Consider the following 20494-nt stretch of genomic DNA (forward strand, 5'->3'; position numbering starts at 1 on the left):
AAACAAAAGAGGGGTAGTGCTGGTAAGTTCAGTGGACTCTATTTACTTTCTGTGTTGAAAAGGACTTCAGTGTTAAAGGGCTAGGCCTTGAGCTGCTGGGATCTTCAGCATCCCTTGGTGTGGGATCTGGGTCTACAAGAATAGGCTCATTCTCCAAGCCAAACTTGCTCCATCCTGTTCAGAACTTTTGTTCTTGGGACCAACTTGTTAGTAATAGGTGCATAAGCTTCATTGCAAACCTTGTTCTGACTCTGAGTATGTCTCCTAGGTTCTTATTTTCTATTTCCTCCGATGCTTCCTGGCCTTCCTGAGCTGCATTTGTGAACTCTACTTCTACAAGTGAGTATTAGAAGGTGTCTACAGTGAATGTTTTGGAGCGTTGCAAGTAACATATTCAGTTATTGCCACAGGAAATACACTCTGAAGCTCATGTGCAGCTGTGCCTGGTAAATTGGGCTACTTCACAGTGAACCTTGAAAATATGTGTTCTCGTGATAACTTAATGAAATATTGGTCAGAAATGTTCCACTTTTAGGATAAAATTGTATACTCAGATCTGCCACCCACATGTCCACTCCAGCATTTTGTTGACTACACTCGGTTTCTCACGGATACCAGCAAGCAGGGTGGGAGTGTTGTAAACTGAGCTCTGCTGGAGGAGAGACTGGTGCTGTGTTTGCTTATCATAGTGAATTTTAGTGGAATACATTGATTGTTGCTATCTGTAATGTATCTGCCAATGGTGTTTACATCCACTAAAAGCAGTAGCCCAAAAATACAATTATCTTGTCTAAGCTGGATTTTTATTTTTACCTGCTGCCACTTCATTTGTGGCTTTCAAACTATTACCTTGCATGACTTTTCTGTTGGCAATAGTCTGGTTTTAAGAATGTGAGCTGTGGCTTTTTGCATGATGAGATTTTGTGAGGGGTGAAAATCTTAGATAGATTGATGTTGCTACAGCAGTGCAGACTCCCTAAGTTCCTGAGATTTGCACGAGCACAACTGGCACTGGTGGAAGCCAAGTCTCTTCTAGAGTTTTGCATTAGTGTAACTTACGAGGATCTGAAATCCCAGGCCAGAGGCAGTCATACTGCTCTTCAGGTTGCCTTCAGCGGCTAAGTAATGAGAATCACCCACCTTAAAGCTCTCAGGATGCTCCATGGATTGTTTGTGGTTCTGCATGCATTGGGTACTGTTCTTTTATGTACTGAGGATATTTTTGTGGTCTCTAATTCTTTCTTGCTTCCTTAGGGCTGTGTGCAAGAAGTTTGGGCTACACGTGAGCCGGCTGATGTTGGCCTTCTTAGTACTCAGCACTGGGATGTTTTGCTCATCTGCAGGTAAGTTTACTTAGCAATGACACTAACAATTACTTTGTCCATAGAAACCAAAGACAGGTGCAGAGAGAAGATAATCCACAGCACTAAAATATCTTTCTAGCAATTGTTTGGTGTATTCTGTTGCAGGTATTTCTCATGGCAGGTGTGATGACAGAATAAGCGTTGATTCAAATGATGTTCCCTGCATCACTCCTGTATCTTTCCATCTCCAGGGCATGTTTGTTTCTATTGCTGCCTCCAGTCTCTCTGCAATGGGCCATGCCTTTTAAACAGGGTCTTGGCCTACCTTCCTTGAACATATTTTAATCCAAGAAAGGAGGGTCATGTTTTGGCATTGTCATTTGCCTTTGTGTCCTGTCCCCTCTGGCTGGTTGTACCTATTTGCCTAGCCCATCACTGTAAGACTTATGAAACACCTGCTGTAGGTATTGAATAAAGTGCAAAGAGAGACTTTGAGCAAAGGTTTTCTATATTGTGTGCATACAGAACCTTAAAGGGAAATACCACAACTTATGAATGCTGAGATTTCCTATTTTACCCTTTTTTTTAATGGTGAATGGAGAGAGGGCTTTCTCTTCATTGTTTTTGCAGTGTCATAGGTCTCCTCATTCTTCACTTACTTCCCACCAGTCTCTGCCCAGTTGTTTCAGAGACTCTACCCAGTCAGCTCACATTTTCTGCTGCCACTTGAGCAGGTTCGTTTCATTTTTTTTCAACCTAGCGGAATATAGAGGGTGCAGCAAGTGTTACAAGTGGTAGCCATGGATGCTGTCAACTGGTTACCACTGCTGAGTGCCACCGACGAAAGAGGCCTTCATACTTAAAGGAAGTATTTCTGGTCTTGGCAGAACAAAAAAAAAGTATGCTCTTTTGCTTTCACTGAAATGAGAATGTGTAGTATAGCATCCCAGCTCCAATGGAATAAATGAGGGATGATTAGCCTTATCTTGGCCTCATGCAGTTCTCCTGCTGTAGGAAAGTTGTGCTAACCCTTTCTTTCCTTGTGTTGCAGCTTTCCTCCCAAGCAGTTTCTGCATGTACACCACGGTGATTGCCATGAGTGGCTGGTATATGGACAAGACCTCTGTAGCAGTGCTGGGAGTGGCTGCTGGAGCCCTTCTGGGCTGGCCCTTCAGTGCAGCTCTTGGGTAAGGAGAGGAGGGCTCAGGAGTTTTGCACTTTGTCAAATGTTTCTTGCCTGATTGGGGAGAATGTAGGGACTGGAGAGCTGGAGGAAGACTGAGCTGCCAGCCTAGTCCAGGATCATTGCTACAGGCTTTCATAGCCTGATTTCTTTGCTTTTGAAGAACTTAGGTTAGGAAGATTTCCTGACCCTAATATACTGAGAGTAAGACCTAAGTTGGATGACTGGAGTATGGAGTAGAAGCAGAGCCCAGTGAAGTGATGGTTCTCTTCCAGCTACTGCCCCGCTTGCTTTGAAAGGAGTGGGGAAAGACAAAGTCTCCAGTTGATACCTGGTCTCTCTTTCAGGGTTCCTATTGCCTTTGACTTGGTGATATTGAAGCAGAGGTGGAAAAGTTTCCTGAACTGGTGTGTCGTGTCATTGATCCTGTTTTTGGTAAGTGCCTGTAACAATGCAAAGAGGGAATGGATTTCGCTTGCAATAGAAGGGTGGGTTCCATTAAGAAAATCACATGGAGCTTTTGGGCAGTCCAGCCAAAAGCTTCTGGCACTTTAAATAATAGATGCTTTCTTCCAGGTGCCATTGGTAGTTGTGGACAGCTATTACTATGGGAAGCTGGTAGTTGCACCTCTCAACATTGTTTTATACAATGTCTTCACCTCTCATGGACCTGATCTCTATGGTGAGTTTAAGTTTATAAGACAAGAAGGGAGTCGGCAGTTTTCTTGCTACTGTCTTGCTACCGTCCCACACCAGATCTTCATTGCAAATCCTTTTTCTGCCGTACCCTAAAGCAAAAGCGGCCTGCAAGCTCCGAAGGGCTGCAGTTCGAGCTTTTGCCACCGGATGTCTCTCTCGAGCTGGGAATCCGCCCGCCATTGTCGGATTTCTCCACGCTGTGAGTTAAGCTGCTTTTGTTCACTTTCAAGTTCTGTAAACCGTCGTGAGGTGTCTCAGCGTCACAGCAGAGAACTGTTGGTAGCAGACGTGTCTGGATGCTACGCGAGTGCAGTGGGCACACGTGAAACGTGTGTGTTTGTCAGCTTTAATTGAGTTCTTGGCTGTTGTTCCTCACAGTCGGGGTGCAGAACCTTGGGAAGGTGGGTAACAGGGCAGAATCCATACTTCTTTCACTTCTCATCGGGTCTCTGCAGGCTTCCCGAGTCCATGCTGTGCCATGGGAATCTCCTTGCTTATTGGCAGCGTATGGCCTGGGCTTTGCTGGCAAGCAGAATCTGAGGTTACCGTAAAGGCATCTAATCTGCAGGCAAATCATCTGCCTACGAGGGGTTCCCTGGTTCTGGCCAGTTAGGATACTGTGTGTCCCAAATCTCAGGTCTGAACCTTGATGGCAATGCTGTGTTGTTTGTTTGGGAGCTGCCACTGCACTAAGTTGTTCATATCATATACTTCTAGAGCTGAAGAGTAGAAAAGTATTATATTTCTAGCAGGGCTTCAGAGGGGCTGGCGGAGACTTCAGGGAGCTTAGGGTGCAGGGTCCCTGTGTCATGTCTGGCATCTGTTTAAGCCCTGTCGAGAGATTCTAGGAGGGATTCAGCAGTGGTTGGCAGCAAGGCTTTCTCTGGCAGTGCCCTGCAGGCCATGTTGGTTCATTTGAAGGGCTGTTTTGGGTGGTGCTGAGTGGTGATTTGTTACTTGTGCTGTGGCACAGCAGGGCAACAGCTGTTTTGCCATGGTTCTTCATCTCTGCAGGAAGGCTCTGAAGTCTGTTGCTGTAAATTTTCTGTAAGGAAACTCCAGGCTCTGTCTCTGATAGGTTTTGGCATGGGCTTGTGCCTGACCTTTTCCACACTGGTGCATGAGTTGTTTCCAGAAGCCTCCAGGGACCAATCTATTCTGAAGTGTTTTATTCATAGTGACATTCATATAACATCTTCAGGCTAGTAAAAGAGCCTGCTTGAAATTGCTCTTTAATGCAATGTGGCCAGGACAACGCTGTGTGTTTAGAGAGCTTCAAAACACTTGGGAGAAATAATGCTACCAGGGGAGATGAAAGGTTGGCCAATCCCTTTTGGCTTTGGAGCTGGGATTTCCCAACTTTCACATGATGGGAGCAGGAGCTGCTGGAGGTTGTAGAGTCATCAACCCATATCATCTTCAATGTAAGCATCACAGTATTTTTCCTTTTGCCTGCAAACTGGAGTTCTGGAGACAAGGTTCGGGGTTTTTTGGGGGGGGGGGAGGTGTTTTGTGTTTTGGGTTTTTTTTTTGTCTTTAGCAATACCATCCTTCTGGATAAATGCAGTCTGTGCAATGAATATTTCCCTGGGGTGATTAGGTTTCTACAGCCAAGGGAAAGTAGCTTCTAAGCTTATATCCCTAAGCCTGATTCTGAGGTTTTTGTGTACATATGTTCTAAGAACGCACAATGTGTGACAAAAGTTTTGTCCCACTTCCTGTGATCAGAGCCTTGGCTGTGACTTGCAGTGTGTTGGCACTTTGGGAAGCTTTGTTCAGCTTGGGCGGAATGTGCTGGAGCTGTTCATATGACACCTTGCTCTTTTGAGTCCTGGCTCTTAAATAGAGTGAAAATAAATGAAATGCAGAAAGCAGACTGTTTATTATACTAGTACTGAATCAGACTTGCTTAGAATGAGGGCTGTGACTCACGATCAAATTATTGCGGCTTAGTTACTGCTTAACAGCTGAGCTACAGTTCCTGTCTGCATGCAGGCTTTTAGCCTGTGACAAACATAGGGTGGGGCACCTTAGCTTAAGCCTATTTTACAACTCCTCTGCTTTGTCCTGAGCTGCCCTCACTGTTGCTGCGGTCAAGCTGCAGCATGGTAGCTTGTTAAGTTCTATTAACTTGTTTGTGAGTTTGATTTCTAGATGCTCCAGGAGCCTGTCACAGAGCACAAAGTTCAAACCAGTTTCTGGCTCAGTGTCTGACAGTGCTTCCAGTTGGTTATCCCCATGGAACCATAGCGCCGTGAACTGACTGGGCCACAGTGTTCTTCCCACTGCTTTCATCAGTCTCTATCCTACAGCCCACATCTGCTCAGCTCTAGCATGTGGGATACTTGCAGGAAATTAAATCTTCTGTGATGTTCTGAAGACGGTGCTGTGGAAGCATGTTCCCATCAGTACTGTGCATGGAGAGTTCTTTAGTGTCCCTCCCTGCTTGAAAGACATTGTTCTGGGCCAGGACTTCTTGTATGCAATGGGGTTGTTCTTTTTTTGTATTGCAGTTCTTTCTCAGATCACCTTGAGTCGTTGTGGATAACAAGAATAAAAGCATTTTGCCCTGGGAGGCATTGAGACTGAATGCCTCCGAATGGGTGAGTCATCACAGTAACCAAGCCTATTGCTTTTTGCCTGGTGTCTGTGAATTATTTAACTTGCCTCTGTAATGCACTGTTCTCCTCTCATATTTTTTTTCCCTTTTTTTTTTTCTCTCCTCACCCAGAGAAGAAAATCCCTCATTGGAGAAGGAGGGGAGATTCCAGTGCTTAGTTCTTAAGGGCAATTCAGTCAGACTGCAAAAAAATCTGAGAAAGTGGCCTTTTTGTTAAAGCTCTGCTTCAGACCAGCTGACCTCTTTATTAGCAGAGTCCCTCAGGACACCTCTGGGCCTTTAAGGCTGTACCTGGATTGTGGAGGAGATGTGCTTCATGAAGTGTCCTTCATTCCTGAGTCCTAGGCTACCAAATCAGAGACCAGACTAGAGAGAGCCATAGTTAATTTCCTTTACTTTCCGTAGCAGCCAGGACAGGTAGAAGGGTGGCAGTATAGTCCCTGGTACTATCCTTTAAAGATTCGGGACTTGGCTATGCTGTGCAGTGTAATTGTAGCCAGAAGACACTTGGAGGGTAATCAGTTCATACCAGTTTAAGAAGCTTTCTATGTCATCCTGGCATCTTCTATGATAAAGTGGCTGTTGTTTATAGCAGTGGTATTGGGGAAGCAGGCTACAGAAACCAGTTCCAGTCCTTTTTTATATAAGGAGAGGCCTTGGTGCTCCACAGAAGTAGTTACTAGAGTGGCCTAACCAGTGTTAATCCTGCTGTAAGTCTTTAGAAACCTGTACTATTGTCTCAGGAGAGAATCTGGAAGCGGCAGGGCTGAGAAGAAAACAAAGCTCCCTTTACACACACTTTGTCTAGATGTCCACTGGAAGATTTACAGTGTGTTACCCCAGACTGCCTCAGGTTTTCCCTCACAGCCATATCCCAGTCAGCAGCCCTGATTTCTAGGAAGGGTAGTACGCTTCAGCCCTAAAATGATCTGCTTTCTGCATGTGTTCAGGATCTGTCACAGTGATTATTTAGAATTGCAGTCCTTAGAAATGGAGAGTCACCAACAGAGTCTAGAGAAGGAGGAAGGGTCATTGGTACTATTGCAATGTTGCCATATAGATAACTCTCTCGTATCCATCACTTGACATGATCTTTCAATCTACCATATCCCATATTCAGCCTTTCACAGGCTGAGCATTGTGCTTATGTGGGACTTGCAAGAATTATGAGGCAGGTGGAGGGAAAGAGAAAGTGAATTTCTAATAGTTCACTCCCTTGAGGTCCCCTGCTCCCCAAAATCTAAATCTGTAATTGCTATTTGCTTTCAGCGCTAATAGCTAAAGGTTTCTAAATGAACCTCAGTTGCTTGGACTTCGCCTTAGTAACTCCAATGACATATTTCTGATATGACCAGTGCAGCTTCTAATCTTATTTAGCCATAGGAGCTGCAGAGGTTTTGGGTTTTCCTTGCTGCTTTTCAGTTGTCTGATTAATTTCAACATGGACCCTATTTAAGTGGCTCTGATTGCAGGAAATTGCTGCGGCATGTGACACATGTCACAACAGTGCAGTGATTAAAACCCCCGCGTGTCATTTACTGACTGATTGAGCTAATCACACCGAGAGAGTGGCAAATGTGTGGAGAGGAACTGGCATTCCTTATTGTTCAGGATTTTAAGCATTCTGAATTGAGAGTCCAAATAAATGACAGTTGGACTGGAATTTCTTTCAATTTACATCCTTCAGAGCTTCCAAAACCAATACCCAAGTATGTCATGTTAGGAGACAGAGTTGGCTTGCTCCTGTTTGAAGCTACAATGTAAGAACAAACTGAAGTAGGGACATTTTAAATAGTGTTGATTCTAAGGAGGTACCAAAACTAGCATCTGGATGAACTTTAGTGGCAGAGTCTTTGTTGGGGTGAAGTGTGAATGTGAACTCTTTTTCTTGTTCCTTTTTAGTACATTTTCTGTTTCTGCCAACATGGAGTATACAACATTGTGTGTTTTTGTGTTATTCCTCTGTTACTTCTCTGCAATTAGAAAGAATGAATTTGGAGTCAAATTTCCTAGTTTTACAAATTTCCATCTCTACCTTCTTGCTGTGTAGGCTTTCTTAATGCAAGGGTGAGTTCTGTGTCACAGAACACTGCTAGGCAAGGCTGACTGTTAGAGTGGCCTGTGATTCATGAGCAGTAGATGTACTATTGACTATGACCCAGTGAAAAAGGAAGGAGAAAAATAATTTCTGAAAAGGAAGACGAAGCTTCTTGGGCAGACATGATTGTGAGATACTCTGGTGCCTTTGTATGGCTATTGAATAACTCTCATGACACTGTTACGGCAGTTTTATGGGTGAGGGGCAGAGCCATGAGACTGCTTTGAGATGGCTCACGCTCATTCCATAGAGCTGCATCCTCTGTCCAGCTGCAAGACCTTCTGTCCACACCCTTTCCATTCTTTGGTTCCAATATGCTTGCAATGGGGAGAATTGATGTCTGCTGCTGATTATCTCAGTCTGTGTCAGGCAGAGAAGGAATGAAGCTGCTGTTACATACAGATCTCATACATGCTTGTATTTGAAAACTCTTGTTTCCTTTTCTCATCCTTTAGGTACAGAACCCTGGTCCTTCTATTTCATCAATGGCTTTCTGAATTTCAACGTGGCATTTATTTTGGCGCTGCTTGTGCTGCCGCTTACTTGTCTCATGGAGTGTCTGCTTCAGAAATTTCATGGTGAGTGGAAGACAGCCGTGAGAGCCAAGCACAGACAGCCCGGGTCTCAACCTTGTTACTAAGGGAGAGCTTGCCTGCCAAAGAGCAACTTTCCTTTATTGTAAGTGAAACTAGGTTTAGGGAAAGTCTTTGGAATAATAGGAAAGTTGCTAGAGCTCATTACTCAGTTCAGTATTGACCCTACAATGGAGCTGCTGTGTAGAAAGAACACGCAGTGAGATGCACCTACTTACGTGCTGTCTGCAAAAGAGAAACATGTTTTTCTCTTTAGGGATGATTCCTGTGTTCCCTGCCTCCACCTCAGGAAGAACAATCTGTTATCAAGGCTGAACTATCCATATCCAGAGTAAGCTTAACAAGTTGTATGGTACATAACCTTCAGCCAGACATGCAAATGCATTAGAAATAGCCCCGACAGAAATCTTAAGGGGGAAAGAAACCGTGTACCCATTGTTGTTTCCATCTTATCTGCAGCTGGAAATAGTAGCCTTTAGCTTTATTTGGGGAACCTTTTGCTGGCTCTTCCATTGTTACTTTTTTATACCACCGCCAGAATGTTTTCTGCAGCAGCTTGAGAGAACAGGGTTATTACTTCCTTTTTGATTGTTGGGGCTGAGCCTACAAATAGGCATCCTCTAGTCTCTGCTGCTGCTGCCCATGTTGGGATTGAACGTGGACCCTTCTGTGCCCTGTCAAAGGCACTCTTCAACTTGCAGGACTGAGCCCTGGCAAGTCAGTCTTGCTACCCCATGCTTTGGGAAGTGTCCTCATAGGTGTGGATGTGCTGAGAGTAGAGAAAGAAACCAGAATATTCCCTACTTCACGTTGGGCTTTCTCTTAAATGAAATGACATCAGGTTAAACAAATGACATTTGGCAAGTGACTCTAGAGAGGAAAAAGGTGTTGAGGAAGTGTGAATTCTTCTCTGCCATTTTCCTAAGGAGGATTCATTAGCGTCTACAGCAGCCTCCAGATTCATCAGTCCAGTTAGTGCTTCGCTCTCTGATTTTTTTACTGAGTACAAGAAACCACAACATCATAATCCTTGCTGAAAATATACGTTAACAGGTATTTGCTTATATCTGTTCCTTGGATATGACTGACATACTGTCAGAAAGCAGTAAAAGCTCAGTAGGAGATCCTATAAATGCAAGGTTTCCTGCTGTTCACTTGGTGTTCTTGTACTTAACAGCAGGAGCAATTCTGCCAAATGCTTTGTTCTTATTGTTTGTGAAATGCCGTTAGCTTAATTGCTTAACTCTGCTGTTGGGAATAGCAAGGGGGCAGAAAAGGGACTGAAAATTGTCAGGCACTGTAGAACCCTCCTCAGTGTGACTAAAATTCAGGGTAATTGTTGTTATTTTCGAATCAGTTATTTCCTCCATTAAGTAGAAGGTGCCTGAGAGACCTTTCATGCTTTTATTTTTGTAATGAAGCAATGAAGGTTGTGGAAACTTCAGTCGCTAAACAACCATTTGTAAGTGGAAGGGTAGGTCCAGAGGAGATCCTTTCTGATCTTTGTATGTATAGCATAATACACAGCAGGAAATGTAGTTCTTTTGACTGCCCGTTTAGACATGTTCTTGAAGGGTTTTGTCTCTTGCTTGGATTCAGTAATGCAGTCCCTTATTTTCTGCTTTTGGTCTTCTAAAGTCTGTTGAAATTGTTAGTATTGTAGGAATCTACAAAAATTCTCTGGTCAAAATTTTATACTGACTGTTTGGGTATGTTACCTGGATTTTAGCAACATGGCTGCTCAGAACATGGTGTGCTTGTGTCTGAAGGCAATGGTTTGGGTCTGAAGAATGGGCTTTTGAATGTGAGATATGATTGTACAAGAGGGGGAATAGGATAAACCCCTCATTCTTACATTACTACTTTGCTGAGTGTTTGTTTCTTTCAGTTCAGAATCTGGGCCGTCCCTACTGGCTGACACTAGCTCCTATGTACATTTGGATCATGATTTTCTTCAGTCAGCCCCACAAAGAAGAGAGGTTTCTCTTTCCCATCTATCCCCTCATCTGTCTCTGTGGTGCTGTGGCTCTGTCTGCTCTTCAGGTAAGTTTTAGTGGAACGTGGTTTTTTAATGAGCTCATACCTTTAGGAAGCATAATTGCTAGCCGGCCTCTTTAACATTGCTTCCCAAAGTTTGGGAACATCTGCAGGATATCTGTGTCTGTGACACAATCTACAGTGATTACACAGTTCAGGACTGTCCTATGCATAACTTTTGATCATTGTCTTTAATCTGTTAGCTCGTACAGTTTTCATTTTTGAACCATGTTTCATGGATAGATGTTGAGACTCTGGAAACAAAACGCACAGCCATTCTAATACTGAAGTGTGTGTGTGTGTGTGTGTTGCTGATTTTACAAGTTAAACCATAATCTTCCTGTACAGGTTGATTGAGAGTATGTGGAAAAATATTAGCCCTCTGTAAGATGTGATGTAAAAGCAAAAATATTTGGGATTTCCCTCCTGAGTATTGTACAGAATAAGCTCATGTAATAATCTTGGACTTCAGTGCAGACTGTTTAACAGCCCAGCAAAAAAAGATCAAATTTTATGGCTTTATAAGGTGATCACATTAGAAGCTTGTCCAGGATTGTGTGAAGTGATAAATGGTTGAGAATATTTCCTTGCCACTAATTATTTCGTGATGACTTTGAGTTGTTCTCCCACCCCAAGTGGGAATTTCTGGTGAGGAGCAGTTGTGATGTTGTAGTGCCAATACAACACAACATCCAAGGGATGTCATGAGGATTAGTAACTTGCTTATAGCATTGTGCCTCCTTTGTCTGCTGTTAAACAAGCTTTAAGGGTCAGGAATGCTTCTGTGCATTTTATTGTATCCTAATAGGAATCCTTCACTGATCTGAAAAACAAAAAGTGATCTTGTTTAGGCTTCGGGAAATTGCATTGGACATTTGGAAGAGCCGAAAATTGGGTGTTTAGTAAATATCACTTGAAACGCTTCATAGAGTAAAGCACTAATATAGATTGATATAAACCTTCCAAAGCGCAAAATTATTCATCTTTCCTCTCTTAAAGAGGCACAGGAATGCAGTCACTAGTCCCTGTTAGAGCATGTTCCAGCTGTTCGGCCTCATTCTGTATTACTCCTCTGTCCTGCTGTGCACCACTACTGGCTGTTCCTGTCCGGGGCTCCCCACCAACTTTGCCTGCACCCCTCAAATCACTCTCACTCTTCCCCTGGTCAGTTGCTATTCTGACTGTTGATCTCCCATCACTGCTGATGCTTTGCAGTGCTAAGCTGGAGCACGCCAGATGAGTTTCAGTCCTTGTATTCGTACAGGATCAAGCTCTGTAATGTCAGCAGTTTTATGGCTCTCACTGAGAATTGCTGTGTGCTGTCAGAACATTCATCAGAGGGCAATGGATTAGGACCTTTGCCAAATATGGCTTTAGGAGAATCTAGTGTGTATTTCTGTCCTGCATATTTTAACACTGTTTGACAACATTTTGTCCAGTATTCAGTATCCAGCTGAGAATTTAGAACTGATTGCCCACTAGTAGTACAAGGTTGTAAGAGTCTGCTCCTCCAAATCATGTGGATCTGGCTGTTGTGAGAAAAATGCAAACAAGACAAGAGGAACAGAAACCAGATTAGAATAGGACGTGAATAATCACTCCTGCAGAAAGGCAGAGCAGGAGGGAGGGACCAAGCCAAGTATTGGATGTAGTTCCTCCTGGGTATTCCCAGAAAGGCTTTTAAATTAGAAAAACCTAAAGGGCTTTTCTTTTAACAATTTCAGAGTGGCTTGTGTTTAAAGGTGGATGCAGAATGTGCTCTGTGTTCTTTTACCCACTTCAAAGCTGTATTTTGTGCAGACAGTGTAAACAACCATAGGTCACTCAGTACATCTGGGTCATGGAACTTCTGTTAGAGAGGAAGTCAGTCCGGCATTGAAAATGAGGTCTGTCTGTGTAGGGAAGTTCTATAGAAGTGTCTGAAAGGGACACTTGCTGCTGGTTCACATGGGAACAACCAAGCTGCAGCCCTAGTAGAGAGCAGTTTACAGCTTGACTAAAGGCCTTCCTAGGGAAAAGAGCTGAAAACGTCTTTAAATACCTAGATTATTAGTTAAGAAATGTGACTGAACCATGTGAGTTTCTGTGCGTTTTTTATGGGTCTGAATGAAAAAATGAAGACCAAAGATCTGGTGGGAAATGCAGGCACTGCTGTAAGGTCCTTATGAAAAACAGAATTTTGCTAAACATACCAGAATTTGAGTAATTTTATATTGTCTTTTTTTTTCAATCTTTCCTCAGAAATGTTACCACTTCATGTTCCAGCGCTACCGCCTGGAACACTACACAGTCTCCTCCAACTGGCTGGCTCTAGGGACTGTCTTTCTCTTTGGCCTTTTGTCGTTGTCACGCTCTGTTGCCTTATTCAGAGGTTGGTATTTTAGACTTGTTCTGTGCTTTCCTGGGTATTGGTCTTGGCAAGTCTTAAGGCCTTCCAAAGTTGTGCTGCTTTGACTATAGCAGCACAGTAGAAATATGGAACCTCAAAAGTTTGGATGTCATTGTTGCAGGGAAAGGAATAAGTTCTAATGGTCACCATTAATGAATGATTATACGTGTGTGTGTGTGTATGTATATGCACATTCATACATGTATGTATGAACGTATGTATGTATTCATGTATGTATGAATGTATCACTAGAATTATATCAGTTAAAAATCTGCTGTCCTTCACCTTCAGCCAGTACAACTCTACTGATACAAAACCTGTACCCAGACTAGTATTAAAGTAGATACTTTAACTTTCAAACATATGATCCCACTTGAAAAAGCATTTTCCCAAGAAAAACTTGTAATTAGGTGCATGTGTTCTTAATGGAGGTGGATTAGATATGGTCCTTAAGTACTATCTTGAATCAGAGCCATGCAGTGAACCTTCCCACCTCATCAATATTTTTTTGCTTGATGGTAGCCATTGACAGTCAGGACAGGAGAATGTGAATAAAGGTGGTAGGATACAAGCACTTCTAAAAGGAGGGGGAGCTTTGGAATCCAGCCACTTTTTAGCATAGACCAATTCATTTATTCAAGAAGTTATCAGTTAAAGAGTTATGCATGAACAATTTTTTGTTGACTTTCAAAAGTAGTCATGTAAATATCACCTATTTCTTTAGCCTTATTTACAACTTCGTGCCTTCAATAGGCTACCATGGGCCCCTGGACCTGTACCCAGAATTTCACAGGATTGCTATTGACCCAAGTATTCACACTGTGCCGGAGGGGAGACCGGTTAATGTCTGCGTGGGAAAGGAGTGGCACAGATTTCCAAGCAGCTTTCTCCTGCCAGATAAGTAAGTTGTTTAACGTAAAAGGTACAATTTGGTGAGATTCATAAGGAGGGGCACTTCTCATAGGCAGTATTTATGGGAGTAACATTCAAGACTTTGTATCTCTGTTGACACCAGCATATCCAAAACAAAGGATTCCGAAGTTTGTTGTCAGCAGATTATGTTGGCCACAAGCTATTGAAAACTTGTAGTGTGACTGCTCTCTAGCAGGGCTGTCTACCCTCAGGAATGAAATGTCCTTGGTTATGCTTTTGGTTTTCTCCACACAAAATGTCACTAGCTCCTGCATTTTCCTGCTGGGCTTTCTGACGCTGTTCTCTGCAGTTGGCAGCTCCAGTTCATCCTGTCAGAATTCAGGGGCCAGTTACCAAAACCCTTTGCTAAGGGACCAATGGCCACACGGATCATTCCCACTGACATGAATGACCAAAACAAGGAAGAGCCATCGCGATATGTAAGGATTATATTCCTGTTTTCTTTTCCTTACTTTACTGTATAATTTGTATTAATATAATGCCTATGATTGCGTCTCCCCATTTTGTTTCCTGGGGACCATACAAGTTACAGAAAAAAATAGGCTGGCTGCAGCACTTGGAAATTTCCCCATTTATGTGAGTGGTTTCTGTTTGCATTTCATCTGTCTGTTTTTCATTTAAAGACATAATAATAATAAAAGAAGCAGAAGAAGTAGTAAGTCCTAGTTGCTGCAATTTTGGGTTTAGTATAATGTGTTACTGTGATCACAGGAAAGTGAACTGAGTGAGTAGTTTGAAATCCCCTCCCCGAAAATGTTTGTCACTGAGCAGGGATTGAAATTTTCCTTTGTACTTTCCTTTCTTTTTAAATATAAATGTATTCATTGTATTTGCAACTGAGAAGGAGGAACTTAATTTGGAACTTCACTGAAACAAGTGCTTCAGTGATTTCAGTAGGAATCTGTTAAGATAATGTATACTGGTATTATTAATTTGTTACTTTTCCTGTTTGTATTGTGTTGCCTAAACAAAAACAGTGCACACATATGAATACTTTAAAATTATTGCCAGCCAACTTCTTTAAAATTATTTAGCAGGTTAAATCTTAGCAGTGCACTATATATTCTTTGCAGTGCACTAGATATTTAGTCATCCTTTCTTTTTTTGTCCTAAAGGTTGAATGAGAGGAACTGCCAAGAAATGCATAGTCCTTTCTTCAGTCTCTCTTAGCACTTTGGAGGATAGCTTTGGTATGTCCATCAGTATATAGGAAGCACTCACATGTAACGGACCAGGTTTCTGGTTTACATGAGTGGGTCTATCCTGGCTGAAGACAGTAGACATGCTTGTTTATATGGCTCATGACTTTGACCTGTTAGACATTGTACAAGCACTTGTGATTAGCTCACAGAAGAGGATGGAAGGCAATACTATAACACAGGAGCAAACTGTGTGGCTAAAAGCAGGGATCAATCTTCTGGGTTAACGCTTTCTTATTTTGAGCCTCATTATGTAGTTACTGGAATTGAGAAGGAGGCGTGTTCCCACCTGAGAGAAGCTGTCTGCTGCAGTGCATTTAATTTACGAAATCTTTAACTGTGGCGTATTTTTAGCACAGACAGCTGGCTGATGCACAGCCTGTGACTAACGGAGCAAAACACACTTTTGTTTCATGGTTGTTTCTTAATGTCACCCTACAATTTTGTTATTTCTCATGCAAGCAAAAGGGCCTAGGACATTAGAAATTAACTACTAAATGTGAATTTTAAATGGGGTTTTAAAACTTCTGACCTGCTACTAACACCAAGAAAACAAGATCTTTTTTCAAGTTTAGTGAGCTTACAAGTGCAAGCATATCCAGACTTTGGAAAGGACCATCATAGCGAACAAATCTAAATAGCATGAGTCTGTTGGTCATTTAAAGGGGAGAAAACAAAAGGTTCAGAAGGATTATGAGAGCTATGGACAGCTTAAAACCAATTAATGGCTGCAGAAATGGGACTGATCTCTCTGTTTCAAGTGTAAGTATCTATTACTGCTCTGCTTGAAAATTGAAGAGTAATCTCAGTGTTTCTGTTGCTATGAGACACTGGGGAAAAGAGTGATTTGATCTTCTTGTTTTGCAGTTCTTCCTTCCTTAATCATGTTGAACAGCACTTAACTTGTACTTGTCCTACTAGGGAGATGCATATCTTTCTGAAACTGCTAAGAAAGAGAAAAGGAGTATTATCTCTTACAAAGATGTATCCAAGCAGGAATAGTGGATTAGGCCTAAAAGCTGAAACTGTTAAAAACTCCTGACTTCAGAGGAAGTTTTTTTTACCACTTTATTTTCACTTCTTTTCCAATTCCCTTTAGCTCTGTTTTGAACCGTAAGAACCACCTGAAGCTTGGTCTCTTTTTTGAAATATGCATTTGAGTGATCAGTAAAGCATCTCTGGTTTTGCTCAAAACAGTTGAACTTTATCTCTGGTAAACCAGACAAGCTCCTTTTGTCCTCTGTGTGGCCGGGGTAACATCCATCCAGACACCAGTGAGAGACATGTGGCTGCAGCAGTACAGCTGCAGGCTATGCCCTTAGCTCCATCTCTGTACTATACTGTGCCCACTCCTGTTATTTAGGATGTGATCAAATGTAGTTCTCCACCACTTAGCATAGCGGTTGCATCAAATAAAAAAAGAGTGGGAGGAAGAAAAGGAAAGGAGAACAGAAGAGGATAGGATGTAATTTAGAAATTCTTTGCAGCTGCGTTCACTAAGACTGACTTCTTTCTACAAAGAAACATTTCAAGGTCTGCACACCGCTGAAGTCTTGTGTAAATCCCCAAATAAATGCATAGGTGCTGTGTTGGCCCTCTGACCAGGATGAATATTATCCTTAGCTTCAGTGTCACTTGTAAGAATGCACTGTGCTCTACTTGGAATGGTAGAAGAGAAATCTGTCTTTCAGCTGGCAGGTAATTCATATGCATTGGAAGTGCCGGCCCTTTTAGGGGAGCACTTAGAATGAGGGAAGTGAGTTCACTCTTGGTGCTTGAGGCAGTAACTTGTCTTTCTCTGAATGATTCTACATCACTTACAGAAAAACTTGGGTAGTGGTTTGGGAGTCTTTTTGCTAATGAGCTGGAATATCTGTTAGGGCCTGGAATGTTCTTCTCATACAGTGCAAGAAGTGGATTCAACATTCTCCTCAGCTGAGTTTCCCATGGTGTAATTTCATTTGCCACTCAGTTGTGATGCCACGGAGCCATCTGGTATCCACCTAATTAAATTGTTTTCAACCTAAATTGTTACAATAAACCCCAAAGGTGCTTCAGAAAAGTGAATTCAAGCATGTCCAAGGAAGTTTGCAATAAAATTTTGTGGGAGAGCAAACTGAAATGTGGGAAGAGTTTGAAGGAGTAAGACAGAATAAGACATAGTCATCCTGGAGAATCTCAGCTGCCTGCATTTAAGATAACTGATGGGTAGAGACCTTTGCAAACCTGGCTTAAGGGGCCTTAGCTTTTCATTTGACTAATCCAGCTATAGCTGCCCTGCCTTTTTCTTCACCTTTTCAATGTGACAAACTTATGCACTGACTCTAAGGAAATTTGTTTCCTTGTTGAAACACCTGGTCATCACACATCGCCTTTTTTTTTCTGACTTGATAACGTACACACTGTTGTGCAATCAATAAGACAGAACTGTGTATGTTGTGTTCTGCCATTGTTAATTAAAGGGAAAACTGCCACTTGGGAGAGCTGGCCTCCTAAGGAGTGCATATAGATCTCTTACGAAGGTCATGGGCCCTCCACGTCAAAGTCAGTGAAACCAAATAGACTAGGACTTGTTGCTCCCCAAACTTGATCATGTTCCTTTCATCAGGCATGTAACTTAATAATTTGAGTCCTCCTCCTGATAAGGTCCTTAGTCTTTCCCTTCCAGCCCCTGTTGCCCTGACAGTTTGCAAAAAAAAGAAATAAATCTGGAGGAGTCTGTCATTTTACAAAGGTTAGTGGTATCTGACCTTACAAGAACTCACCCGTAGCCTGCTCATTGAAAATCTTGTGCATGAAAAAGGTGAGATTGCCATCTACATTCTGTTCAGAGCCCCTGAGGGGTGAAGAACGACCAAGTGTTTGTGTCACCAGCTGAGAGACAATTTTTTTGTGTGTGCACTGTCGACAGGATCTGATTATGATGCTGTGTGATGCTGGGGCCATGGAGCCTGTTTCCAGACAGTAATTTAGCACAATGATTTGTTTTTGTTGCTGTCTTCAGAAAAAACTTGTAACCAGTTTACACTAAGATGCATGATGGAAGTTCTTAGCCTAGCACAAAAATTTCCTTACAGGTCACTTAGCCTCCTCATGAATTTCTTTCCTGAAAGTGCAGTGGATTGCTCAGTGGAAGGTGTCCTTGTTTATACCTGGGAGTGGAAGTTAGAAGCATGCACCTGTCCTCCTGTTCATGCAGTTGGGAGTTCAAACACAGGCTTGGCAGCGGCAGGGTGTTCGGGAGGAGCTGGCTGGACCTTTTAATTGCTTGCCAGTTTCCTTGGTGTTTGCTGATCTAATAGGGCTAGGATTAGATGGCACAAAGTGGTCCACTCTGATAACCCTGTCCTGCTGGATGTAGGGATTGGTGGCAGCTGTAAACTGAGATATCACAGTTGAAAACTTGGTATTTTTCCTAAATTCCCATGTTAAGTCTCCTTCCTTTCTCACTTGTATTCCACATGGGTGAAACATCTTCACAACTAATGAGACTAATGTTACAATTCGCAGATACTTGTTGATCAGAAGTTATGCCCTGTCTTTTGTTCCACTTAACCTGAGGAAAGACTCTGGTGATGTAATTTTTTAATATCTAAATACATGTATTCTAGTTCCCTGATGTCTCCCAAATCAGAATATCTAGATTATTGATGGAAACCACCAATAATTGCTAGGGATGTGCTGTATGTCACTGGTATCTTTTCTGAGAAATTTCAAAATATTGTACTACATTTTAATGTACAATGCTTAATAACATATCAGAGGCAGAAGTGGGAATCGTTAGTCCCCTTTGGCAGTTGGGAATACTGGAGTGCCATAAGGATGGCTTGCAGACCAACAGAGCCAGAAAAAACATCCAAGAATTCTCTGCATTCTCAGTTCACAGGAAGAAATACTGGACATAGAACTTTCAGATTAATCTGATTGGAAGTGGCACAAGGGCATAAGACAGTTGCAAGCATCAGTCCTGTTGACTTCTATTGCGTCTCAGGTCACCACTGCAAGCCTTTGCCAGTGTCAGATGTGAGGAAGTGTGACCCTTGGCTGACAAAACCTAGTGTCAGCAAAATACCCAAGTACAGAGGCAATAACTGCTAGAACTTGCTTTGAAAATCATTATGCCAGCAAAAGCTCAGTCTTGCTGCTGTACACTGCATCCATGAGGGGCTCATTTTTCTGGTGTATTGTAATGATATAGCTACCCTGGTACAGTTTAAACATGGCCTTAGGCTTGGGATTATTTCACTTTTGAAAATGTGACTTAGATCACTTAAAGACAACTAGATCTTCAACAGGAGGACATCAGCCCTTATTTGTAACCTGTCCTCTCCTCTAGATCTCTTATGCTCAATCCAGAGGTTTCTACACAATGTAGCCTCTTGTTGGGCTACCTTGTGTGAAACTTACCTCACATCTGATGGTTATTATTAAAAGGAAGTTTGTCCTGGTAGGAACTCAAATCTTCTTTGTAGCTGACAGTTCACATTTGTCTTGGCAGAGTTTTTATTCCTCAGCAGCTCAAGTGCACATCCGTAGGGGTACCTGTGAGGGGTGGGGAGAAGAGGGCAGGAGGCGGGGGCTGTTAGCCAGAAAGAACACAGGATATTCATTTAAATGAATGGTACAGCCTGTGCATATCCAGAGCATTCTCCCCAGCAGGAAGGAGAAGATTGCGTAATGCGAGTTTCCTGAAGACATTGCCCGCAGCTCATTTAACTGGGAGGTCACACATATAATTCATTTCTGTGATGTTGCTTCCTCGAATGCATTTTCAAAATTTGGCAGGGCGTCGCCAAACATTTTGGTCAGGGCAGAGCAGTTATTTGCGTCATAGGCAGCTGATAAAGGCATGAATGTGCTGATACCAAGTCCACGTGGTCTGAGAGGTGCAATGTGATGTCCATCTACTGCAAGTGAGGCAGTGAGGTTCATCAGTGCTACAGGAAGGTTATTCATGCACAAACCCCACCATAATTTGTGCCAGACAACAAGCTTACTCTACCGGAGCTACTTACTGTTTTCCATGATTCTGCTTAAGCCCTGCTGGTACCATAAGGCTTGCAGAGTTAACAGGTTGTGGAGCTTGTGTGATCCTTGTGGGTAACCCTTATTGGTCTGTATGTGTTCCAAGCCAAATGTGCTGGAATTGTGTGCAACTTACTGTAAAAGCACTTCCAAAGAAGGCATGAAAAATTAGGTGAGTGAGGGGAGTTCTTTTGCAGAAAGTTGGCAGATACACTGTTTCTTACAGGAGGATAAACGGGGGAGTGTGAGGCACTGGCTCCCCTCAGCCTGATCTAGCATGTACCTTGTTGTCTTTCTTGGGCAGTGGGTCAAGCCTTTATTGTGTGAAATTGACTGTACATTCTTTAGGGCCAGGACAGCACCTATACAAGATGTTAATTGGCAGTGTCTTTGGATGTTTATACATTACAAACA

General features: G+C 42.6%; 1 protein-coding gene across 16 annotated transcripts in view; it reads left to right on the forward strand.

Annotated features, from left to right (window-relative positions):
- ALG9 (ALG9 alpha-1,2-mannosyltransferase) overlaps positions 1-20494 on the forward strand; it is a 37108-nt gene that overhangs the window by 3701 nt on the left and 12913 nt on the right. For 7 of the 16 annotated variants that reach the window (XM_075172892.1, XM_075172893.1, XM_075172890.1 and 4 more), the window contains 10 exons: positions 269-339; positions 1255-1343; positions 2356-2491; positions 2835-2922; positions 3064-3169; positions 8360-8482; positions 10386-10540; positions 12776-12905; positions 13677-13824; positions 14146-14275. In XM_075172892.1, coding sequence (XP_075028993.1) covers positions 269-339; positions 1255-1343; positions 2356-2491; positions 2835-2922; positions 3064-3169; positions 8360-8482; positions 10386-10540; positions 12776-12905; positions 13677-13824; positions 14146-14275 — 1176 coding nt within the window. Of the gene's footprint in view, positions 1-268; positions 340-1254; positions 1344-2355; positions 2492-2834; positions 2923-3063; positions 3170-8359; positions 8483-8753; positions 8829-9423; positions 9551-10385; positions 10541-12775; positions 12906-13647; positions 13825-14101; positions 14276-14971; positions 15047-20494 lie in introns of those variants that run through there. The other 9 variants (XR_012677140.1, XM_075172894.1, XM_075172896.1 and 6 more) reach the window with 7 other exon arrangements.

This window comes from Calonectris borealis, chromosome 24, assembly GCF_964195595.1.
Source record: "Calonectris borealis chromosome 24, bCalBor7.hap1.2, whole genome shotgun sequence".
In the NCBI taxonomy this organism is placed as follows: domain Eukaryota; kingdom Metazoa; phylum Chordata; class Aves; order Procellariiformes; family Procellariidae; genus Calonectris; species Calonectris borealis.